This window comes from Anneissia japonica, unplaced genomic scaffold (genome assembly GCF_011630105.1).
Source record: "Anneissia japonica isolate Jap-2015-1 unplaced genomic scaffold, ASM1163010v1 scaffold288209_len40364_cov108, whole genome shotgun sequence".
Lineage (NCBI taxonomy): Eukaryota > Metazoa > Echinodermata > Crinoidea > Comatulida > Comatulidae > Anneissia > Anneissia japonica.
Window position 1 is genome coordinate 9,369 of NW_022745351.1, and position 19,838 is coordinate 29,206.

Sequence of the window (19,838 nt, forward strand, 5' to 3'; positions counted from 1 at the left end):
TATAATAATAATAACAATAATAATAATAATAATAATAATAATAATAATAATAATAATATAATAATAATAATAATAATAATGTTATATTTATATAGCACATATTGCACATTGCCCCTATGCACTTTACAAAGAAATAACATAAGGCTACAGAGAAAATTCAAATAACAATAAAATAATAATAAAATAAAATAAAAATAATAATTATAATAACAATAATCACAATGAGACTAAACTACTCCTATTCCTTAAACTAATTAATGGTTGGCAGTTGACTCCGAGGAGCTCATCCGCCCTTTGTTCAGCTATTGGTTTTTCTTGCTGCTGGGTGACCATAAACACCCTCCCCTCAGCAGCCACTAAGACACATCTGAGAGGGTTGTCAGTTTAGTCACTGATGCTTCAACAGGATGGAGTTTAATATCATACCCAGGATGTCCCTAACTATCTTAGGCAGAAATAAAACAGTTTTACAATGATAATACCAGTATTACTCCTACTTTGCGCATTTTTGGTGTATACTGGAAGTTTAATTTTTTCCCACTTTTAAATGTCATGAAAACCTACAAGACATATTTTGGAGAAATATTAATAATCAAATGTTAATATTATTAGCAATTGTTTCTGATTAGTTTCAAGACAAATCATGGGTTAGGTCTCTTAATATTCTTTAAGTGCTATCATGTCCATTTCCACAACGATACCTGGTAAGGATGGGTTTTCTGTTAGTATTTTCTTATTCCTGAACATCCTTTGTAGTTTGACTGTCGTTATCAATTTCTTTCCGCATGGGATAGAATCTTTTTCCAGACACTCGTCCAAATTGTGGAAGTGAGTTTTTTTCGAGTCTTGCCAGCACAGGACACGGAATGCATATCCTGTGTGCTTCATTCCAATTGTCAACACTTTCATCTCTTGCTTCAGAAACTCTAACACCTTAATGAAAATTGTAACAATTTATTTAAAATAAAAAGGAAAAACAGTACAAACATTTATAAAAACACACTTAAAATTATATTGTCCCATGAAAAATACTAAAAGAATCATGAAAATTATTTTTGAAATTAACTTGCCAATTTTGGAGTAACATAAAAATGATTAACTTGAACATACTGTAGAGAATAGAAAAAAAAAATTAACCATATATTTACAGTGAAAACTTATTGTGTTTTATGAAGTTTAAAAATCAAATTTTTGAAATTCAATAATTTCTATGCTCCAGTTAATAAATTAGAGCAAAATGAGCAAAATTATTTTTTTATGATTTGTTATCACTTTTAAGAAACAATACATCTTTAAAAAAAAATCTTAGATAACCATTTAAAGCTTATAATTCTCACAATTGATTAATCTAATTATAATTATATACTTTCTCTCATTTACATATCTTATAATCATACCTGTTTCCAAAGATCAAATGCGGAAAGCGGGGGATTTTTTTTAAAGCTTTTTTTAAAAAATATGTTTTAATAAAAAATATTTTTATGGTTTAATTGACCATAATACCATGAATAAGATAACACTGATAGAACTTGTATTTCAGTCAAGTCGTCGTCTTACTGTATATAAGATCCCTCAACAACCAGAATTAGCATTTGCTGGAAGGAAATCCTAAAGTATGCAATAAGCAGGTCAACTAGATTGATTTGTATTATTTTGCTTCATTGTGGTATGTGATAATTTCACCACCCTTTGATTAAATATCTTTGAGACCTAAAATATACCGTAAAGCGTTTTAAAAGGTCCGTTAGTAGACTAAATGAGGTTACACTTGGGCGGATGCAGAGGGGGTGTAAATGGTGCGATCGCACCCCCCTAAATTGTATTACGAAAAAAATTACTTTATTGTATTGTTACATTACTTTTATCATTATGAACATTGTAATGGTAAGATTTTAAAAGAATGAGAGAGCAACTTCTGGCCACCCAAAGGTCCATATTTTCAAACCTGAGCCCAAACAAAGGTGGGCTGAGGTGATGTGGACACTCATAAATTCCAATCGCCAAATCCTCCATCCGTCCCAGTTACAATTCTATTTTTTTTTTTAAAAATATGTTTCTACCTTTTTTATGCAAGAACAACGTGCATAAATTTACTAATGCGCACAGGCGCTTTGAGACAAACAATCTATAATATTACACAATATGTTAATTATACTATATTTTCAACTTTTCTATTGCATTGCAAAATGTAAAATGTAATCCCAGTCCCGAAACCTTGACTCAAAAATACCAGGTTGGTGTCTGGTGGGGGTTAATTGTTTACCAAATTGTAGTTAAGTGAATGTAGTTTAACTCAACCTTGTACATTACTGTAAACCTAGACTTAGAAATACCTCCCACGATAGTTTAAGACTTATGTAAAGTGCCTAAATGAGTCTGTGATCCATTAGGCGTAGCTTACAATTAAATTATTATAATTAATACTATAATAATATATCTAATATCTGAAGGCCCACTATAATATGTACAGGTATATGTATATCGTAAGTAAGTTCGGTTGGTATAAGTTTTCTTGAATAAGGACTTAAAATGGAGGTCCAGTGTGCACCATCTGGGTCGCGTGCACTTTAAAGAACCCAGTTCATCACTCGGAAGAGTAGGGGGTTAATTTACCCCATTGCTACGGTTAATTTTAGCCCTGTCTGTGAAATGGTGTAAATATATAGCTATTATAAGCACCTCTTTCCGACGGCTTGGTAGTCACAAACCACTCCCATATGCAATTCAGCACATTGATGCTGCAAGTTAAAGATTATTCTCCTACCTTTACATTATGCCCCTTTCCCACATTCACGATTTTTGCTACGATGGAGCACGATTTTAAGAAGTTTTAAAATCGCGCTATATCGTAGTGATTCGTACTCAACAAGTTTAAGATTTACGTTTAATCAAGACGCTACTAGGACGCCGTCAAGATGTATTACGGCACTAATGTGATAGTGCGACGGCATTTTTACGAATTATGATGACGTACTACAAATTACTAAAATTTTAATTCGACGTCACTACGATTTTACAAAGACGCAAGTACGACGTTAGCAAGATTTAACAAGACGTACATCACAAAAACAAACATCACATGACATAACAAAAAGGTGTTCAAACATCATCAATATTATTTGCAAGCTGCTGCTATAGAAGAAGAAAATTTGTTGGCTGCTACAGTTTTGATAATCAAGAGAAAGCATCGGTCACGTCGAATGCATAGGCCTAAACGAAGTGTATGGGTACAGCCATGGCTCTTACGTCGTCCATATTTTAGACAGTATGAACACTTACTAGTAGAGTTAAATAGAGAAGACCCAAGAGGCTTCAGAAACTTCCTCCAAGTGAGCAAGGAATTGTTCAGTGTGTTGAAAAACTTTTCTGACACAGAGCCACGTGATATAAACCACGGTTTTGATAGTATCCTGGTGGCATCGTATCTAATCATCTCAGCACCGCAGCGATGTCTTTGATTGTCGTATGTGTTGTTGGTAGTACGAATGGACAAGACACAGTCACGACAAACGACAACAACGTTACACCACACACACGATGCCGCTGCGGTAGACCAAGATCTTTTTCACGGCTATGATTGGGCACGATTTTTTTTAACATTCCAAAAAAATCGTGCTCCATCACGATGACATCAAGATTCAGTACGATGCAATACGATGAATTATTTTTACCACAACATTTACGACGACACCATTGTGATTTTTCAAAATTGAAAAATCGTGCTCTGTCGTAGCAAAAATCGTGAATGTGGGAAAGGGGCATTATAACCAAATAATAAATGCTTATTTGTAGTGATGATTAAACATATCATTACTTACTGTTTGTCTTATTTTGACCCTTCTGTAATACTTACTGTAATTTTGTTCCCTTTCCAATCAATATTTGTTAATTTTAAAAAAATTCATTTTAATTCCTTTCTTTGTATGTAAAATTGTTACTTTATTATATTGTATTATGTATGACGCACCACGTAGATGTGTTGGCCAATAAATACTGAAATAATGACTTTGTGTAATTTTACAGTTCATAATACAGTTTCAAGATTTAATTGTCAAAAGATATTACCTGCATACAAACTCTTGAAGTTGGTTCCCCTGTTGACGTAGTTGTACCATCCTCATGAACAACAGACATTCGTAATATTTCCAGCTAAAATTAAAATACAGAATCTATAAATTAATACTTATATAGAAATCTATTTAAATACATCAGTATTTAATTTTTTTTTTACAACACTCCTTTTGTCAGGCAGCTCACATATGCTGCATAAACTATGTTTTAATATACAGAGGGAGTGAAGCTGATGTTAGTAATGGCAATTTGATAATTGAAAAATTAATTAATTATGAAAAATTAATTAATTATGTTACTGAATTTTAAAAAAAGAAAATGGTGTAGCCACAAGTTCTATGCATTACAATACAATTTGACATTTTTCTTGTATATTTATATTTATATGTTTTAACAATGTAACAAACCAATACCCGGAAAATTGCTTTTATATGATAATTAAAATATATCTTGAATCTTGAAAATAAAAATAAGGTGTAACATTAAAATAATTGATAGTAATTGTTATTGTCGTGATGGAATAATAGACAATAACTGGATTTGCATCAAGAGAAACATGTATAGGTGTAATTTTGCCCTACCTGACATGGAAATGTACCGAATACTCAGTACATTTGAAAACAACTGCGAAAAAAATCGCAAGTTGTTCTCGGGTGGGACTCGAACCCACGATCTCCAGATCACTAGCCTGGCATCATACCTCTAGACCACCGAGCTTGCGCCTGATGGCCAGGGTTGAATTTGAGTCCAAGTAAGCAGCAGGTACTGCAGTGTTGATAGTAATTGTTATTGTCGTGATGGAATGTACTGAGTATTCGAGTATGTACTGAGTATTCGGTACATTTCCACTCCATTCCATTGTCTATTATTCCATCAAAACAATAAAAATTACTATCAACACTGCAGTACCCACTGCTTACTTGGACTCGAATTCAACCCTGGCCATCAGGCGCCAGCTCGGTGGTCTAGAGGTATGATGCCAGGCTAGTGATCTGGAGATCGTGGGTTCAAGTCCCACCCGAGAACAACTTGCGATTTTTTCGCAGTTGTTTTCAAATGTACTGAGTATTCGGTACATTTCCACGTCAGGTAGGGAAAAATTACACCTGTACATTAAAATAATTTTTATTCTAAAAAACAATATTTAATCATAATCCATCAGTCATTTAATATTATAACTTCACCGGGTATCACTTCAATTATGACTGAAAAATTACATCAAATAACATTTTACCTTTAATGAGGGCTTGTTATCAATGACTACCGGTCCCAAGCTGAGAGTGTGATCATGTCCTAGCCAGATGTTTGCATAGTTGCTAAATAACTCTAATTTAGCTTTGTAGCCCATGTTTTGTACCATTCCAATCAAACTGACAACTAGAGGATGGAAGATACTATCAGGGATGAAATCCTCGGAAGCCATATAGATAGAAACCATCTGATCTGAGTCTGACTTAATAGCCATAGTGTCTGTGCTACGTTTCAGTCGACAGGGTACAAAAAATGACCGATGTGTACTCTCCTGATTCTACAATATAAACATGAAAGAAAAATGGGAAAAACATATGCAATTATGTTTATACCCATTTTTGAATAGTCAAACATACTGCAATATATATGATATGCAAGGTAAACTAAGATGAAACTTGGGAAAAAATATATAAATCATTGTGTTGTCATTGCAACACATTCAGTGAATTCAATACAGTACCTTGATCTGCTCGCACAGCAGTCCAAACTGCTTCATAATTTCTAAGAAGAACTCAAAGCAAGTTTCGTCTTTGCTAATCTCATCTCTCCAAAGATGTCTGGCTAACTTTTCCTCCAAGATTCCTTCCTCTTCAAGTTTATTCCAATCCTCAATCATCAAAGGCCACTGAAAAGTAATGATGAGTTTAAACATGTTATTATGGGATCATTATTCTTTTATATAAGAGTACTTATACCTACACTTTCAAAGGCCAATGGTTGTGCACTTGTATAGCACATATAACATTTGTCTGTATACATTCTCCAAAACAACACAAAAAAAAAATCATAAATAATGGTTGAAACAGAAAAGTGGTAGAAAAGAAAAGCAAACAAAAAGTGATAGAAGAGAAAAGCAACACAAAAGTGACTTGAAAACAAAACAGGGGAGTGAAGGAAAATTAGAGATTGTCAAATAAGAATAATGAGATGGCGCTTAAAGATCATTAAATTAGGAGACCCTTGAATGGTTTGGGGAAGAGAATGCCAGAGCTAGAAGCCAACAACTGAAAAGGACCTTTCTCACAAGTCTTCAAATAGCAGGTAGGAACATGAAAGGTTATAAATGTAGTGTACCTAAATGTCTTTTTACATTCACCAGAATGGAGTGTGATGCAAGCAATTTATTATACAAAGGACACTATAAAGGAGGACACTATTACAATAGTCAAGTTTAGAGGTAATCAGAGCATGAACAACTTTCCCTGTTGTCATCAAGAAAATGCCCGATCTGTTTAAGGTTTTGGATACCAAATGAGACTGATTTAGAGATAATTTTTATGTATAATGCCACCGACAAGCGTTCATCATATACAACGCCAAGGTTACAAACGTTAGAGGATGGTGAGATAACACAGTTGCCAACAATGAGGTTGTGGTGGTAGTGATGATATGAGGCTTATAAGCTTTGTGTTTTCTTAGCATTTAATGAAAGCAAAATCTTGGCAAGCCAAGAATGAACAGTGTGGATGACCTCATCAGCAGATGTAAATTAGAATGTCATCAGTATACATATGGTACATACAGTGGTGTTTGATGAAGATATGATGCAGAAGATTGGTATACACAAGAAAAAGAATGGGACCTAAAGTTGATCCTTGAGGGACCCCACAATCAACATTACAATCGGAAGAAATCAAGGATTTAATGTGAACTGTCTACTGTAGAAAAGAGATGTAAGACTGAAACCAATCAAGGACTGTCCCAGAAATACCCAGAAAGCCTGTCAATTAAGATCTTATGTATGATGGTATCAAAAGCCACTGACAAATCAAGGTAGATTGTAAGGACACACTATGCTTTGTCTAGAGCAAGTAATGTCATTGTTCACTCTGAATAACCTCCCCCACCCCTAATGTGTATATTTTGTACTCTTTAGAAAATGTTGAAAATTATGGATGGCCCCTTAAATTGTTACTGACCGTATGATGTCTGACACTCACCTTTTCATCATCATCAGGCTCCACTTCGGTGATGATTTTCTTCAAGATGAAAATCAGCTTCCGTGGGTTTGTTATCACAGCATGCTTTAGTAGTCTGTTGTTCTCAAAGTACAGAATGATTCCAAGATCATGCAAGTAGTTGAGTGTGTGGATGAGGTTCTCCACAGAAATTCCACATTCAGTAGCAACTTTACACACCTAAAAAAATAGCAAATGAATATAGCTTGACGTTCAAATTAATGGGCAATAATATTTTTGTGGGTGTGTGTAGTAAAGCAGTGGGTTGGCTATACAGTAGTATGTAAAATGAAATAGTTTTAAATTCTTGACGCAGAGTTCCCGGAAAGCCGCCCTCAGCGAGTGCGAAGCACAACCTAGGGGTAAAGTGGTTTCGTAGTCAGATTTTTGAGAATAACTTCAGCTCCCCGCATTTCTCGACTGAGACGTCAGTGGGAGCTGTAATTTGTATGGCAAGGAGATTGTGCAACCGTTAATTCGTAGTTATTAATACTTTGGTTATAATAGAAAATATTCATTATTTGGTGACGTCACACTCACAATATAGTTAGCATGCATACGTCATAAGCTAGATTACTTAACCTTTTCCTGTTAAGACAAACTTTCCTTGCATGCTTTTTTCATGGATAAACAAACACCACTGCTTTGCACATGGATGCCTTGCACTAGCTAGGGCTACAAGAGCTGCATTGTTAGCATTGTATAATACTTAAACAAGGTACTCTAGAACTGAATTATTCTTAGTTATTTGGTTTTTTTTTTCTTATTTTAATTTATTTCTTTCAAAAGTGTACTTTCTATCACATATAATTGCACTGTCAAGTTAGGCCTGGGCCTCGGCCTAGTCTTATTATGCCTCATCGTCCCCCGCTACACAGAATATCAGCAGTCCCAACCATACAGTACAGACGTTTGCTAGGCAACCACGTGATTGCATCTTCCTTCCCGGTGTTCATGTAACATTTGCATATTGTTAGCTAACCAATTGGTGTGTATTTCTTTGTGAAAATTAGTACCTCTGCATATACATCCCCTCTTGAAAAGAGGGAACTTCGAAATAATTGTCTCCATATCTTCGCTAATTAAATTAATCACCGTAATTTAGCTTACACTTATAAATTTAGGGAGCACTTAAAATATACAATAATCATTTCACTACCTGACAAACTTTGAACTTTATTCATGCATTAGGCCAACATAATAGTTCCATCTTGCTGTACTATATACTCAAGCATCACTGGCGCATGGTAACAACCAACTGACTGCAGACCATTTCAGGTCACACGTTACTCTCCGTAATACAGCACACCATAGTTCCGTCACTTCTGGATTAAAATCTATATGAAAATGCATACTGAATGTGTACCTTAGCATATGTCATGTGCAATGATGTCCGACCATTCTCCTGCAATATTTGTTGGAATTTGAGCCACTTAAGGGGGATTGTTTTGGGCATTTCTTTCAGAAATCCACCAACATCTTGTTTAAGCGTTTCCAGCATCTCACACTGTGATGCATACTTGTTACTGATGGCGTACATTTTTCTCACCACATGTGATTCATATGGAGTGCCTCTGATCTCTTGGAATAGTATTCCATACTGTTCTTCAATCTGAATAACAAAATAAAATGACACAATTTTCAGAATTTCAATCAATTATTTTAGCACTGATTTTAGAATTAATATTCACCTGCTTTTTCTTGTCTTCTTCAGTGCCCTCTAGGCAATCACTGTGAGTACCAACTACCACAACTTGAGGTTTTTTGGCTTGTAGCTGCTGTTGTGCCTTAACTGGGATAGCGTATGTATATATCAACCTCATCCAATATTTGATAATCTGGATATTTGTCATATCGTACGTCATCACATACTTTGCCTAAAGAATGAAGAAACATGTAAACACAGCAATTATAACAAAGACGGCACTGGAAAAAACATAAATTTGACAATGTGAAATACTGCCACTTCGTTTTTATATACATTCAATGACAAATATTTGCTATAATTTGAATACATAATAGTCAATATAAGCCAAATTGGTTTAATTCAATTGAGTTAAGTTTCATTTGTTTATAAATTTTACATTCCAAGTAACAAAACAATACATTAAGTGGAGGCAGCAAAATAAGTTCTTGTATAATCCCACAGAATTTTAAGTTATTCCCTAGAAATACTACAAACAAATACAAAATAGATGTGACAAATAATCATTTGTTAAATTATAATGATAATGTTTTATTATGTTGTTGTTTATGTTGTTATTATTATTATTATTATTATTGTTTTGTTATTAAAGCCTTAGAGTATATATTTTGATAATTATCTTCATGTTGTATACAATTCTTTGACGAGGACCCTTTCTGAAATAAGCACCCCAGCTTAATGAGTTATCCTCTGCTATGCCATATAATATTGCATTGTCTATGCTCTCATATTTATATAATTTGTTTTACTGTACACTTGTACAGCAAGTGGATAGCAATACTATAAACAATAAAAATAATAAAGTAAAAAACAGTTTAATATAAGTTTTATCAGGTTCAGTTTTACAGGCCTATTTAGAACATTTATCAAAGCTTAGCAAACTGGTGGGTTTGAGTCTCAGGCTGAGGTTGAAGGTCAGGTGGCTTAAAACATGTTTTTTTTTTTCAAGTTTAGTTCTCTCTGTTAAGTTCTTTTTTTTAATTTAATTTGTTAAGTTTTTATTTACTTTAAGTTTTGTTTTTCATTGGACACTCTTTTACGTATAATTGCCACTGTTGTAAAATGTCGTTTCTAAATAAAGAATAGAATATCAACAAACACAAAGGGCTCTTGCAATGTTTGTAGCTGAGATGAACAGATTTTGTTATACTTAAATAAAAAATTACTTTGTATTATTCAAACTTTGTCTATGTCCAACATGTTGATGCCAATTTATATTTGACTTTATTCACAGGACTGACTGTATATAAAATGTGTTAAGTACTTATTATAGGGAAATTATAAAAAAGTTAAATTTACCATTTTACAGAATCTACGCTTTCCCTTGTTGTGCATACCTTCAATCAAATTGAACAAAATCACATACACGGCCTCGCTTGTTAGGAAGATCTAAGAGAAAAATATAATTTGATAACAGTAATAATAGAAACACTTTTTAATGACAATCTATTATTAAATTTCATTTGGTATGCTTATATTCTGTAATTCTTTTTTAAAATCTCATCCCACCAAAAGACTTGGTTAAAAAAGCAGTGCAGCAAAATAGAGGGATCATTTACTGAAATCAAATACAATTTCTTGTTTACTTACTCGATGTGTAATGTAATAAAGCTGCTGGCCAGCAAAATCCCAAATGAAAGTAATATCTTCATTACTATGCTGTGGGTTTTCTCCCCTCATTCTGTGCTCAATTCTTTTTAGAGTTTCAGGTGGAAGTGCTTGGCTTATTTTACTGACATCTTTCTTCTTCTTTTGACCTGTTAAATTACCATAATGTAAGAACATTGATTATATTTTCTATAATACCAAAGTTTTATAACTAGATGATTGTACATTACAAAAAATTAGTAGATTATTAGGTTGAAAATAATTGTTCTTACTAAGAAAGGTATGATGCCAGCATTAGACCTAAAAAATTGTAATATTCAACAAAACCTATAAAATCACTTAAATAATCCATTAAAGCCCCTAATTGCCATATTTTTCACCTAGGACCACTTTTGAAACATTTTGAATAATGCCCAACCATGCTCACTTTGCTCATATAAACTTTATCCAGAAATTTAAATAAAAATGTCTAGGGCCGGTTGGGTTATGCCAACATTATTTTTTTAGGCCTTATTAGAATTATAAGGAAGAGATTTAAACTGTAGTTATTATAAACAAACATGAATGAGGAAAAATATGAAATATATAAGAGTATATTTTTGAATAAGTTAATATTATCGTAAATTTCGCACTATAAAATAATATATCTAACAATACCTAATTATATGTTTTGTATCCCAATATATAAACATATCAAAGATAAAAATCTGAAAAAAAAAAATCAATCTATTTTCAAATAATCATTCAATAACAACCTCTTTTAGGTTTTGTTCCAGCAACATCATGCTCTGTCTGTAAAAAAAAAGATATGAATTACTTTAAATATTTGTAGAAAGGAAATTGGTGTTGTATTTAGAGCAATCAGAGCTAAGAAAGGCAAAACTACTACTTTGATTAGCATATATTTGATATATAAAATGCAAATGAAACTGTTTCAAAAGAGGATTTGATTAGACATTTTATTACGATATAGTTTAGTGTCACACATACATCGTGCAGCACTCGTCAGACCGCCTAATGACTAAGATAGATTAACACAGATTGATTAATAGGTCCGTGATAAAACTAGGCATGTAAAGAATAAAAGCAGCAATACCAGGCATCAATATATCAATCAGTAATAATTAAGAATTAACAAGTAAATAATAACAATATCAGTTTTAGAGCAATTTCATTAATTGCACTATAGTTTTATATTAACATTGCACTATAGTTTTATATTACATTGTATTGGCAGTGTTATTAATATACAAAGTTTTTTTAGGAGAAACATGTTTGCATGTCTACAAATTGTGATGAGGTCATTCTACTTGGTCATGGAGGACTTCCCCCAGACACATAACTCACATCATTTAGATGCTGGGTTACATGCTTGGGTTACATGCTTTGGCTGCATGAGAAAATTTCCATTTACAGTAATTGTGTAGTATACATTATTGCCTTTTAGATAACATATATATTTACTTAGTTTGGTGTTGAATTTCTAGGTTGGGTTTTAAAATAAGGTGTGTGGTTATACCTGGTTTTGAATGTGTTTTACGCAAGTTCTAACATACGTTTGGTCTGAACATACATATATTTGGGAAAACGGCCAGGTATAGCTGTGCATCCTATGGTTTTCTGCAACAGTATTTTCTGTTCTTAGGCTGTTCAGTTTTTTTTGTCCAAGTTGTTTTGTTGTGTCCATCAACTTTCTGCTTAAGGTTACAGATGCAACTGTAACTGATTTTTAATGTATTGCGATTGAATAGTTTGTGCAATATATGGTCCTGTGGGAATTTGTTATATAATGTTTTTAGAAAGGTTTTACCAACATTTTTAGCTACATTCAGCATGAATGTAGCTAAAAATTGTTGGTAAAACCTTTCTAACATTTTTAGTTACATTCAACATGAAAGAAGCTAAAAATATTTAGCTTTTAGATACATTCATGCTGAATGGTTGGGGGAGGGGAAGTACTAAATTATGTTTTTGGTTAAGAATTTTTTGTGTTTGGTGGTATTCTATGTTTGTTGCAGTAGTAACAATTTCAACTAATGGGTGTATCCACATCTGTTGAGAGCCTTTTGGTAGAGTAGTGATGCCTAATCAAATAAAACGATTCTCCATCTTTTGGAATTTCAGAGAATTGCATCTATTAATATACGTTTGGTAGATACTGAACCCGCCATCTTTCAAGTTGAATGTTTATACTCTAGGCCACCGACAGTGACCTTGGGTCTACGCAGCTGCTGGGACCTCAATAAGGGGCATTCGGGGTCTGTGAAGCCTTCAGAAGGCCTCACATCCGGCCTTGGGTCTACGCAGCTGCTGGGACCTCATAAGGGGCATTCGGGGTCTGTGAAGCCTTCAGAAGGCCTCACATCCCATCCGGCCTTGGGTCTACGCAGCTGCTGGGACCTCATAAGGGGCATTCGGGGTCTGTGAAGCCTTCAGAAGGCCTCACATCCTGGAGGTGTAGTAACTTACAGTAGATGTTGACGCTGCCTGTTCAAGAGCCTCTGTTTGTCTGTTCATCTGCATTAACTTCTCTGCAACTTTACCTTCTACTGTACTTTCTAATATCTGCTTTGTCCGTTCACAATCTGTAAAATTGTGATACATAAATTATGATGTTAATATACTAATTTGCATCGATTACAATCTGAAAGAACCAACCAGAACATCTGTAAACTAAGTGATTTGGGAGTATTTACTGGGCTGAGCAGAAGGGGGTGGCCACTAACCATACTTAGTCTTAATCTTTGAGCTATATTGTCATAAATTATTTTTTATGGGAATTACCTATACAAAAAGGTTTTGCTACTTTCGGTTAATTTATTGTTCATAAACCCACGCCAAAATAATAGAATCGTAATTAAAATGTTAGATTATTTCATGCTGTACCATCAATGTCCTCCGTCGCTTCCTTCCATTTATTACAACCAAAAGCTATTGTTGTCAATACTTCTATCCCACTGGTCGATGGTTCGTCCTCATTAAATCTGTAGAAAAGGCAATCCAACATAGTGATACTTGAAGCAATAATCAGAAAATCAAAAGTATATTTTAGAATAATCAAAAGTATATATTAGAATAACTTGACAAGTACACTTAATAGTGAATATTTATATGATAATATCAGTGACCGTATACTGTTAGTTCCTATGTTCCAAGTTAATCAAGTATGTGGTAAAGATAATCTATATAATGGTGGAGTCTTGTGATGAAGATCAGAAAAACAAGATCAACATATTAAAATGCCATAGCTGAGAGATATTATTATAAATACTAGCCATCTTCTAAAAAATACAAATCAAGTTGGCAGAAATAGTACTCAAATAAAAGAACAATGATGTAAAGATTGCATCAGGCATAGTCTATCAACGAAAAAGTTCCCAATCAATTGTATGAACACATCTCACCAGCAGGAATTGAACCCACAATCTCATACCACCAGAATACTACAGTTGAGTGGTATATCGCAAGTATAATCTAACCAACGGCAGTTTCTCAAACAACTAATATACGCCAGGGGTGGTGCCAGGATTTGCCCGACAGGAGGGCCGAGGTCCCCGACAGGGGGGTCAGATTTTCCCGACGAAAGCAAAGTGGGCGTGGTCGAGCTTCGATTAAAAGGTTTGAAAAGTGGTCCTGAGGGGCGCCACCCCTGATATACACCCTCAAAAAGCGGGGCTGATGTAAAGTGTACTCTAGAGGTCGCAGCTGGTAGTATAATAGGTATACGGAATCAATGTTGCTGCATAGCAATAAGTATAATCAAATAATTTTAGAAACAGTGTTGAATAACGGAAAAGGAACAATAATGAAACTAACTGCAGCAACAGTAGTAAGTAGTAAGTAGCAGTAGCAGCAGTAGCTCAGATTGTCTTGGTAAAGATGCTATTAAACTGCATCCAGCCCAATAAGCTATCAGCAATGTTAACTGAATTTTTTTATTTTTTTTTTATCTAGCTTTATTTTAAATTTGATTTCATTTTTTTTGCATTGTTCACCTAAAACGTTTTACTGTAGCACTCCTTATTTTTCAGTTTGGATCAGTTGGTAGAACATCCAAATCGTAATCATAGTGTCTTCAGTTAGAACAAGTATTGTATAATTTGAAATACACATAGGAAAAATATACAGTTATCTTTTTGGTATCTAACAGGTGACTAATTCAATAACATGCACAATATGCACATGGGTGTAAGGGTTTTGGTATGTATGCCACAAATAAGAAATAGATGTTTTTAACTAATGTAAAGGATATGTACTAGTTGGCTATGCCAACTAAAACTTACGGTTTTCCAAGGAGAGAGTTTACTAAACAGGATTTCCCAACTCCCTCTTTGCCCGTGAACATTAATCGCGCATGGTTAACTGTTATTTTTCCTTTTTCTAACTCTTTGTTAAAAACCTGTAGAGCTTCTTCACCTCTAGCTAGCACTTCTTCTGGAACACCTAACACAGAGAAAAAAGGTATAATGTTGCTTAGCAATTCTCTATTATACAGAAAATTGGTTATTAATTAAATGATAAAATGTTAATTTGTTTGGAAAGAAAAGCATAGCACATGATTAATTACGTATTGAAAAAATCAAGATAATGATTAAACAGAACACATTAACAATACAGTATGAGAATTTAAAAAATTGCTTATCGTCACTAGATATTACATAATATTATTTTATATATTACTATTATGACATGCCTATTACAGTTTACTACATCAGGAAACTTGGAAAATAGAAACTTTCTCATGCGTTAATTTTTCATATTTTTTGCACTGATTATCTCTGAGTTGTAGATCAGCGATCATACTCAAGCTGTTGGGATATCTAATAATCATTCTATAAAATTTCCTCACACTGTTTGGAGTCTGTTGCAATGCAAATTTCATTAACTTCTGTCTGTGAATTGTGAATTTTGTAATGTTTTTTTAACATCAAGAAAAATTGTCTGATATTTTTTATTATGAACTTGAAGATCAAATTGTTCAGTTATCTTGCATCATATAAGAGAGAAATATTTCTTTAACTCAGATGATATAATTGTATACCAAAGTATTCAAAAAATCTAACAGACTCGTTATGGATGATATATTTTCATTTGGCTATCATTCTCTGAACAACGTTTTTAACATATTAAGACTACTGTATCCGTCTGGTTATACCACTGTCAGACATTAACTATAAAACTTTGATATCTTTGAAATCAATTTTACTATCATAATCAACCTGTATTCGTCTAATGCTTTAGTGTTAGTTTTGTACATTGCTGGTCTGGAAGTTTGGTGGCAACAACAGGCATCCAGGGGCCCCTTTGTGGCGGTGTATCAAGGAGATATGAAATGTGGGAGGCTGATGGGGAGGCTGATGAGGTTGCTAAAATGATGAGGGGGCTCAATGAATAAGCGGCGGTGGGGGTGCCAGTTTGAAAAATAAGCAAAGGCGAGTTAATATTTATAACTACTTGTTTGCTTTGAACATTTCTAATGGAGGGGAGGGGCTGAAGTTTCTTTTTTTGATAGGCATGCACTCCTCATGCTGCGCCAGCGTTCCTTCGGGGGAACAGGACCCCCTAGAGAAGAAGCCAAATGTACAGCATTTATAGTCTGGGAATGCCATTCCTACATCCCAATGGGTTTGGCATAGTTTGTCCACCTTGCTGAATTCAAGATGGCTGACGTAACGCATCCTCTAACACTGCCGTGCCAGGGGTCATTGAAAAGGTAATTACATAATGATCAATTAATCCCATCATAGGCCATCCATAATTTTTAACATTCAACATCAAAAGAATACAGAATATATGCTTTGGTGGGGGGAGGTGGTATAGACCAGTGGCAGACCGTAGGGTAAATTGCAGGGTATGCTATGTATTGCCATATCTAGAATGTGTGAGTGCGTGCACGCCCCTCCTCGATAACCGATAAAAATACTCACACATTGACCGCCCACAAATCATGCTCAAGTAGTTAAAAATCACCTCAAATCACATTATTTTGCGAGTTATCCCCCTCACCTAATCACCGATCCCAACTTCAGATTTCCACCACATCAGCTCCCTTCCATTTCAAGACGCCACCACACGGTTGTCACAATAGCAAATTTAAGTGTTGTAGGGTATGCTTTGACTTCCACATTGACTCACTGAATACGTGATTGGTTGATGTTGAAAACCAGCCATGCGGAAATTATATGTAGCTGAGAGTATGATGCGATAGGGGTCTGAATATGACTTATTATCCTAGATACCAAAGTAGGCCACACATTGGAAAAACTTTGCTTTTCCAATAGACTACAGCAATCCACTCAAAAAATTCATGTTTATATAGAAGACTGTGGTTAAGGAATGTAATACAAGTGTCAATAATAGCAACGGAAAAATATCATGTCTGCTGTTTTTATGTGTGATAACAGAACTTAAATCGAGGTAAGGTTAGACCTAGTCTAGCAGTGTTCGATAGGCTAATGTTTTCGGCACCTACTATATTTCCTCGTAGGGCCTATCGCAAAATCAAATATGAAAAATTCATCGGCATATATTTTTTGTGTGGAACACAAAAATTAAATTTCAGTCTTATTTTACATTTTTTTCATGCTTAGAAATGTCTAAATTCAGTTAAACTAACAATTCCGTATTATATTTATAAATCTTTATGATATTATACAAAAATTTGATTTTTCTTAAAAAATGAAATTTTTGCTGGGAATGGGGCTGTAATCTTATTATTGTAGTAGTGATACTATGTACACGTTTAAATTATTGTTATTTATTTATTAACGCCATTATATTTACATTCAAATTTAATGTATTTGTTAAGTATGAATTACTATGTAAATGTAAAATTAATCTTTTTCATTAAAATTGTATATTTTAAATAATATAGTAATAGGCATAGCCAAGGTCTAGCCTAGACCTAAACAAGTGATTAGGCTACATCATGTGAATGTATAACATTATGAAAAATATGAATAAAACGTAAAATTGTGAAAGAATATAGGAAGACGGAACAATAGGAAAGAGATTTGGAGCGGCTGAAATATTTCTGAAAATATACAATAGTAGTCTATATGCTATTATTGCATTACGTTTTTGTAAACAATTTTGGGCACTAATCGTCAGGTCTCTGTGCCACAGCCTACACTTTTCATAATTCAAAATCGAATCAGACTTTAAATGATTTCCAAAATCTCTTTATATGAAATACCATTGCCTGTACGTTACCTGTATCAACGGCAGAATGTTAGCATAATTTTAGCTCAGGGGGCCTTATCAAAAGTGATCTTTGAAGTACAATGGTTGAATTGAGATTAGATTCATTCATGACACTTTGAATCCACTGATTTCGAGGTTCAAAACTTAAAATGGACCAAACAGTCGATCGCTTTAAGGCACAATATCTTCACTCCTGGATTGCGCTATCAAAATGGCAATGACATAGATCTATTCTATTATAGTGTCAGCAGTATAATATAAATTAACCATGTTCAATACTGTAAATACATTTCAGAGTGTACTGTATGTATGATATCTAAATTATTGACTATGTATTTCTATTTCATGGTAGTCTCACTATAATAATAATCATAATAATAATAATAATAAAAAAAATAATAATAAAAATAATCATAATTGTAATTCAATTATTTTATCGATGGTAGTCATTGTATTTTACTTGTAAATTGTTATTTTTTCTATAGTGACTGTTTTGTATGTTTTGATATTTGTTTTACATTTTTTAATATATTATGTGATGACGAGCAGAAGAATTTCCCTTGTGGAACAATAAAGTTATCTTATCTTATTTTATGCTTACTCATACTGCACCATTGTTTGTTTATTTACTTCAAAGTTAAAATGGTACAGCACCAGATAGTGTAAAATAACAATAATGTGCGTTACTATTTTCACAATCTACCAGTCAACACGTTATTTTTGACGTTGACTAATTTGCCAAGGTAACGTGTGGATGTGAATTACAGTTACAGTAGGCTACTTCTCTTCTTTCCATTATTTCTGATTAATGTCATTTTTTCCAACCCATGTTTGCATAGACTAATAATGGACTTTAAAAATGATGATAATGTTGATGATGATTTTCATGTGGATTATTTTTCTAATGTCATTTGTGTCATCAAACTCCTAATTTTGACAGCAACATAAACATTACATGCAATTAAAAGAATATTAAAGTTAAAATAACTTACGTTCCATGAACAAATCTGGGGAAAAGAAAATATATAAAACATTATTACAGAATTATTAAAAGTAACAAAACAATTTCACACTGTAGCTTTCAGTTCATATCTCACTATATATTTCATGTACAGTCAATATTTATTGAAAGAATGTTTTTCTTGTGAAAAGAATTTAATTTTTTATTTGTATTGTGGATTTTTTAAATAAAAATGTATGCAAAAAAGTTATCAATTTTAGGCACTGTTTTGTTAAATCAGATTTCTTTTCACAAGGAGCCAGTGAAGTACTTCTATATATACCATTTGATTTGTGGAAATTGATGAACAAAATGAAAAAAATGGAACAAATGAAAATTTTCAATTGTTAATTTTAAAGATACACATTCTTAAATAACATTAAACTGTCATTTTGACAATGTTGGACTAAGGTGCACAAAACTAACATTTGAGTAGATACAGAAAGTGTATGTATTTGTTTAGCAAAGTGAGTCTCATGAACCACCGTACACCACCTCATCATCGGTAAAATTAATGTTGAAAATAACATATTACTACTGTAGGTCTATAGTGCTATATATTACAAACACATCAGCCTCTATAAAGACTGCACACAGCATGAGCATGGTATGTTTATGTTTAACTGAGGTGACATTGGGTTTTATGTTCTTTTGGTGTTAGTAATATGGAGTGCCATACACAGCAAAAGTCAAAATGTAATTGCAAAATTCAATGTCCAATTTATCAAAACGTAGGCGTAAATTTCTCAAAATGTAGATTTAGTTTCTCAAAATGAAGTTCTAATTTTTCAAAACATACTTGAACATGACTTGATCAAACGCCCTCTCCAAATTCTGTTTCAAAACGTAAATCAAAACCAGCCAAGCATGATTGGTTTGAAATACATTTTACAACACAAGACATGCGAAATGTAAGTAGAAACTAGTCAGCCAAGCGTGACGTGGGCCTGTTCCATTAATGATGGGGGAATCATTTTTCGCTGCAGTCCAATGCCGTGAACAACGCTTCCAAGTGCGTCTGCTAATTTTTAATGGTCAGGGT

General features: G+C 33.5%; 1 protein-coding gene and 1 non-coding gene across 2 annotated transcripts in view; both read right to left on the reverse strand.

The window, feature by feature from the left end:
• Nucleotides 1–19,838, reverse strand: part of LOC117119941 — a 32,327-nt gene that overhangs the window by 4,516 nt on the left and 7,973 nt on the right. The window contains exons 3-15 of the mRNA XM_033264919.1: nucleotides 14,877–15,036; nucleotides 13,480–13,577; nucleotides 13,063–13,178; nucleotides 11,349–11,385; nucleotides 10,576–10,742; nucleotides 10,285–10,374; nucleotides 8,972–9,157; nucleotides 8,647–8,892; nucleotides 7,263–7,460; nucleotides 5,783–5,947; nucleotides 5,306–5,599; nucleotides 4,066–4,149; nucleotides 702–933 (exon numbers count right to left, since the gene is read on the reverse strand). Coding sequence (XP_033120810.1) covers nucleotides 702–933; nucleotides 4,066–4,149; nucleotides 5,306–5,599; nucleotides 5,783–5,947; nucleotides 7,263–7,460; nucleotides 8,647–8,892; nucleotides 8,972–9,157; nucleotides 10,285–10,374; nucleotides 10,576–10,742; nucleotides 11,349–11,385; nucleotides 13,063–13,178; nucleotides 13,480–13,577; nucleotides 14,877–15,036 — 2,073 coding nt within the window. The remainder of the gene's footprint in view (nucleotides 1–701; nucleotides 934–4,065; nucleotides 4,150–5,305; nucleotides 5,600–5,782; nucleotides 5,948–7,262; nucleotides 7,461–8,646; nucleotides 8,893–8,971; nucleotides 9,158–10,284; nucleotides 10,375–10,575; nucleotides 10,743–11,348; nucleotides 11,386–13,062; nucleotides 13,179–13,479; nucleotides 13,578–14,876; nucleotides 15,037–19,838) is intronic.
• On the reverse strand, nucleotides 4,716–4,787 carry Trnat-agu. Its single transcript has one exon. It is a non-coding gene; the product is annotated as a tRNA-Thr (tRNA).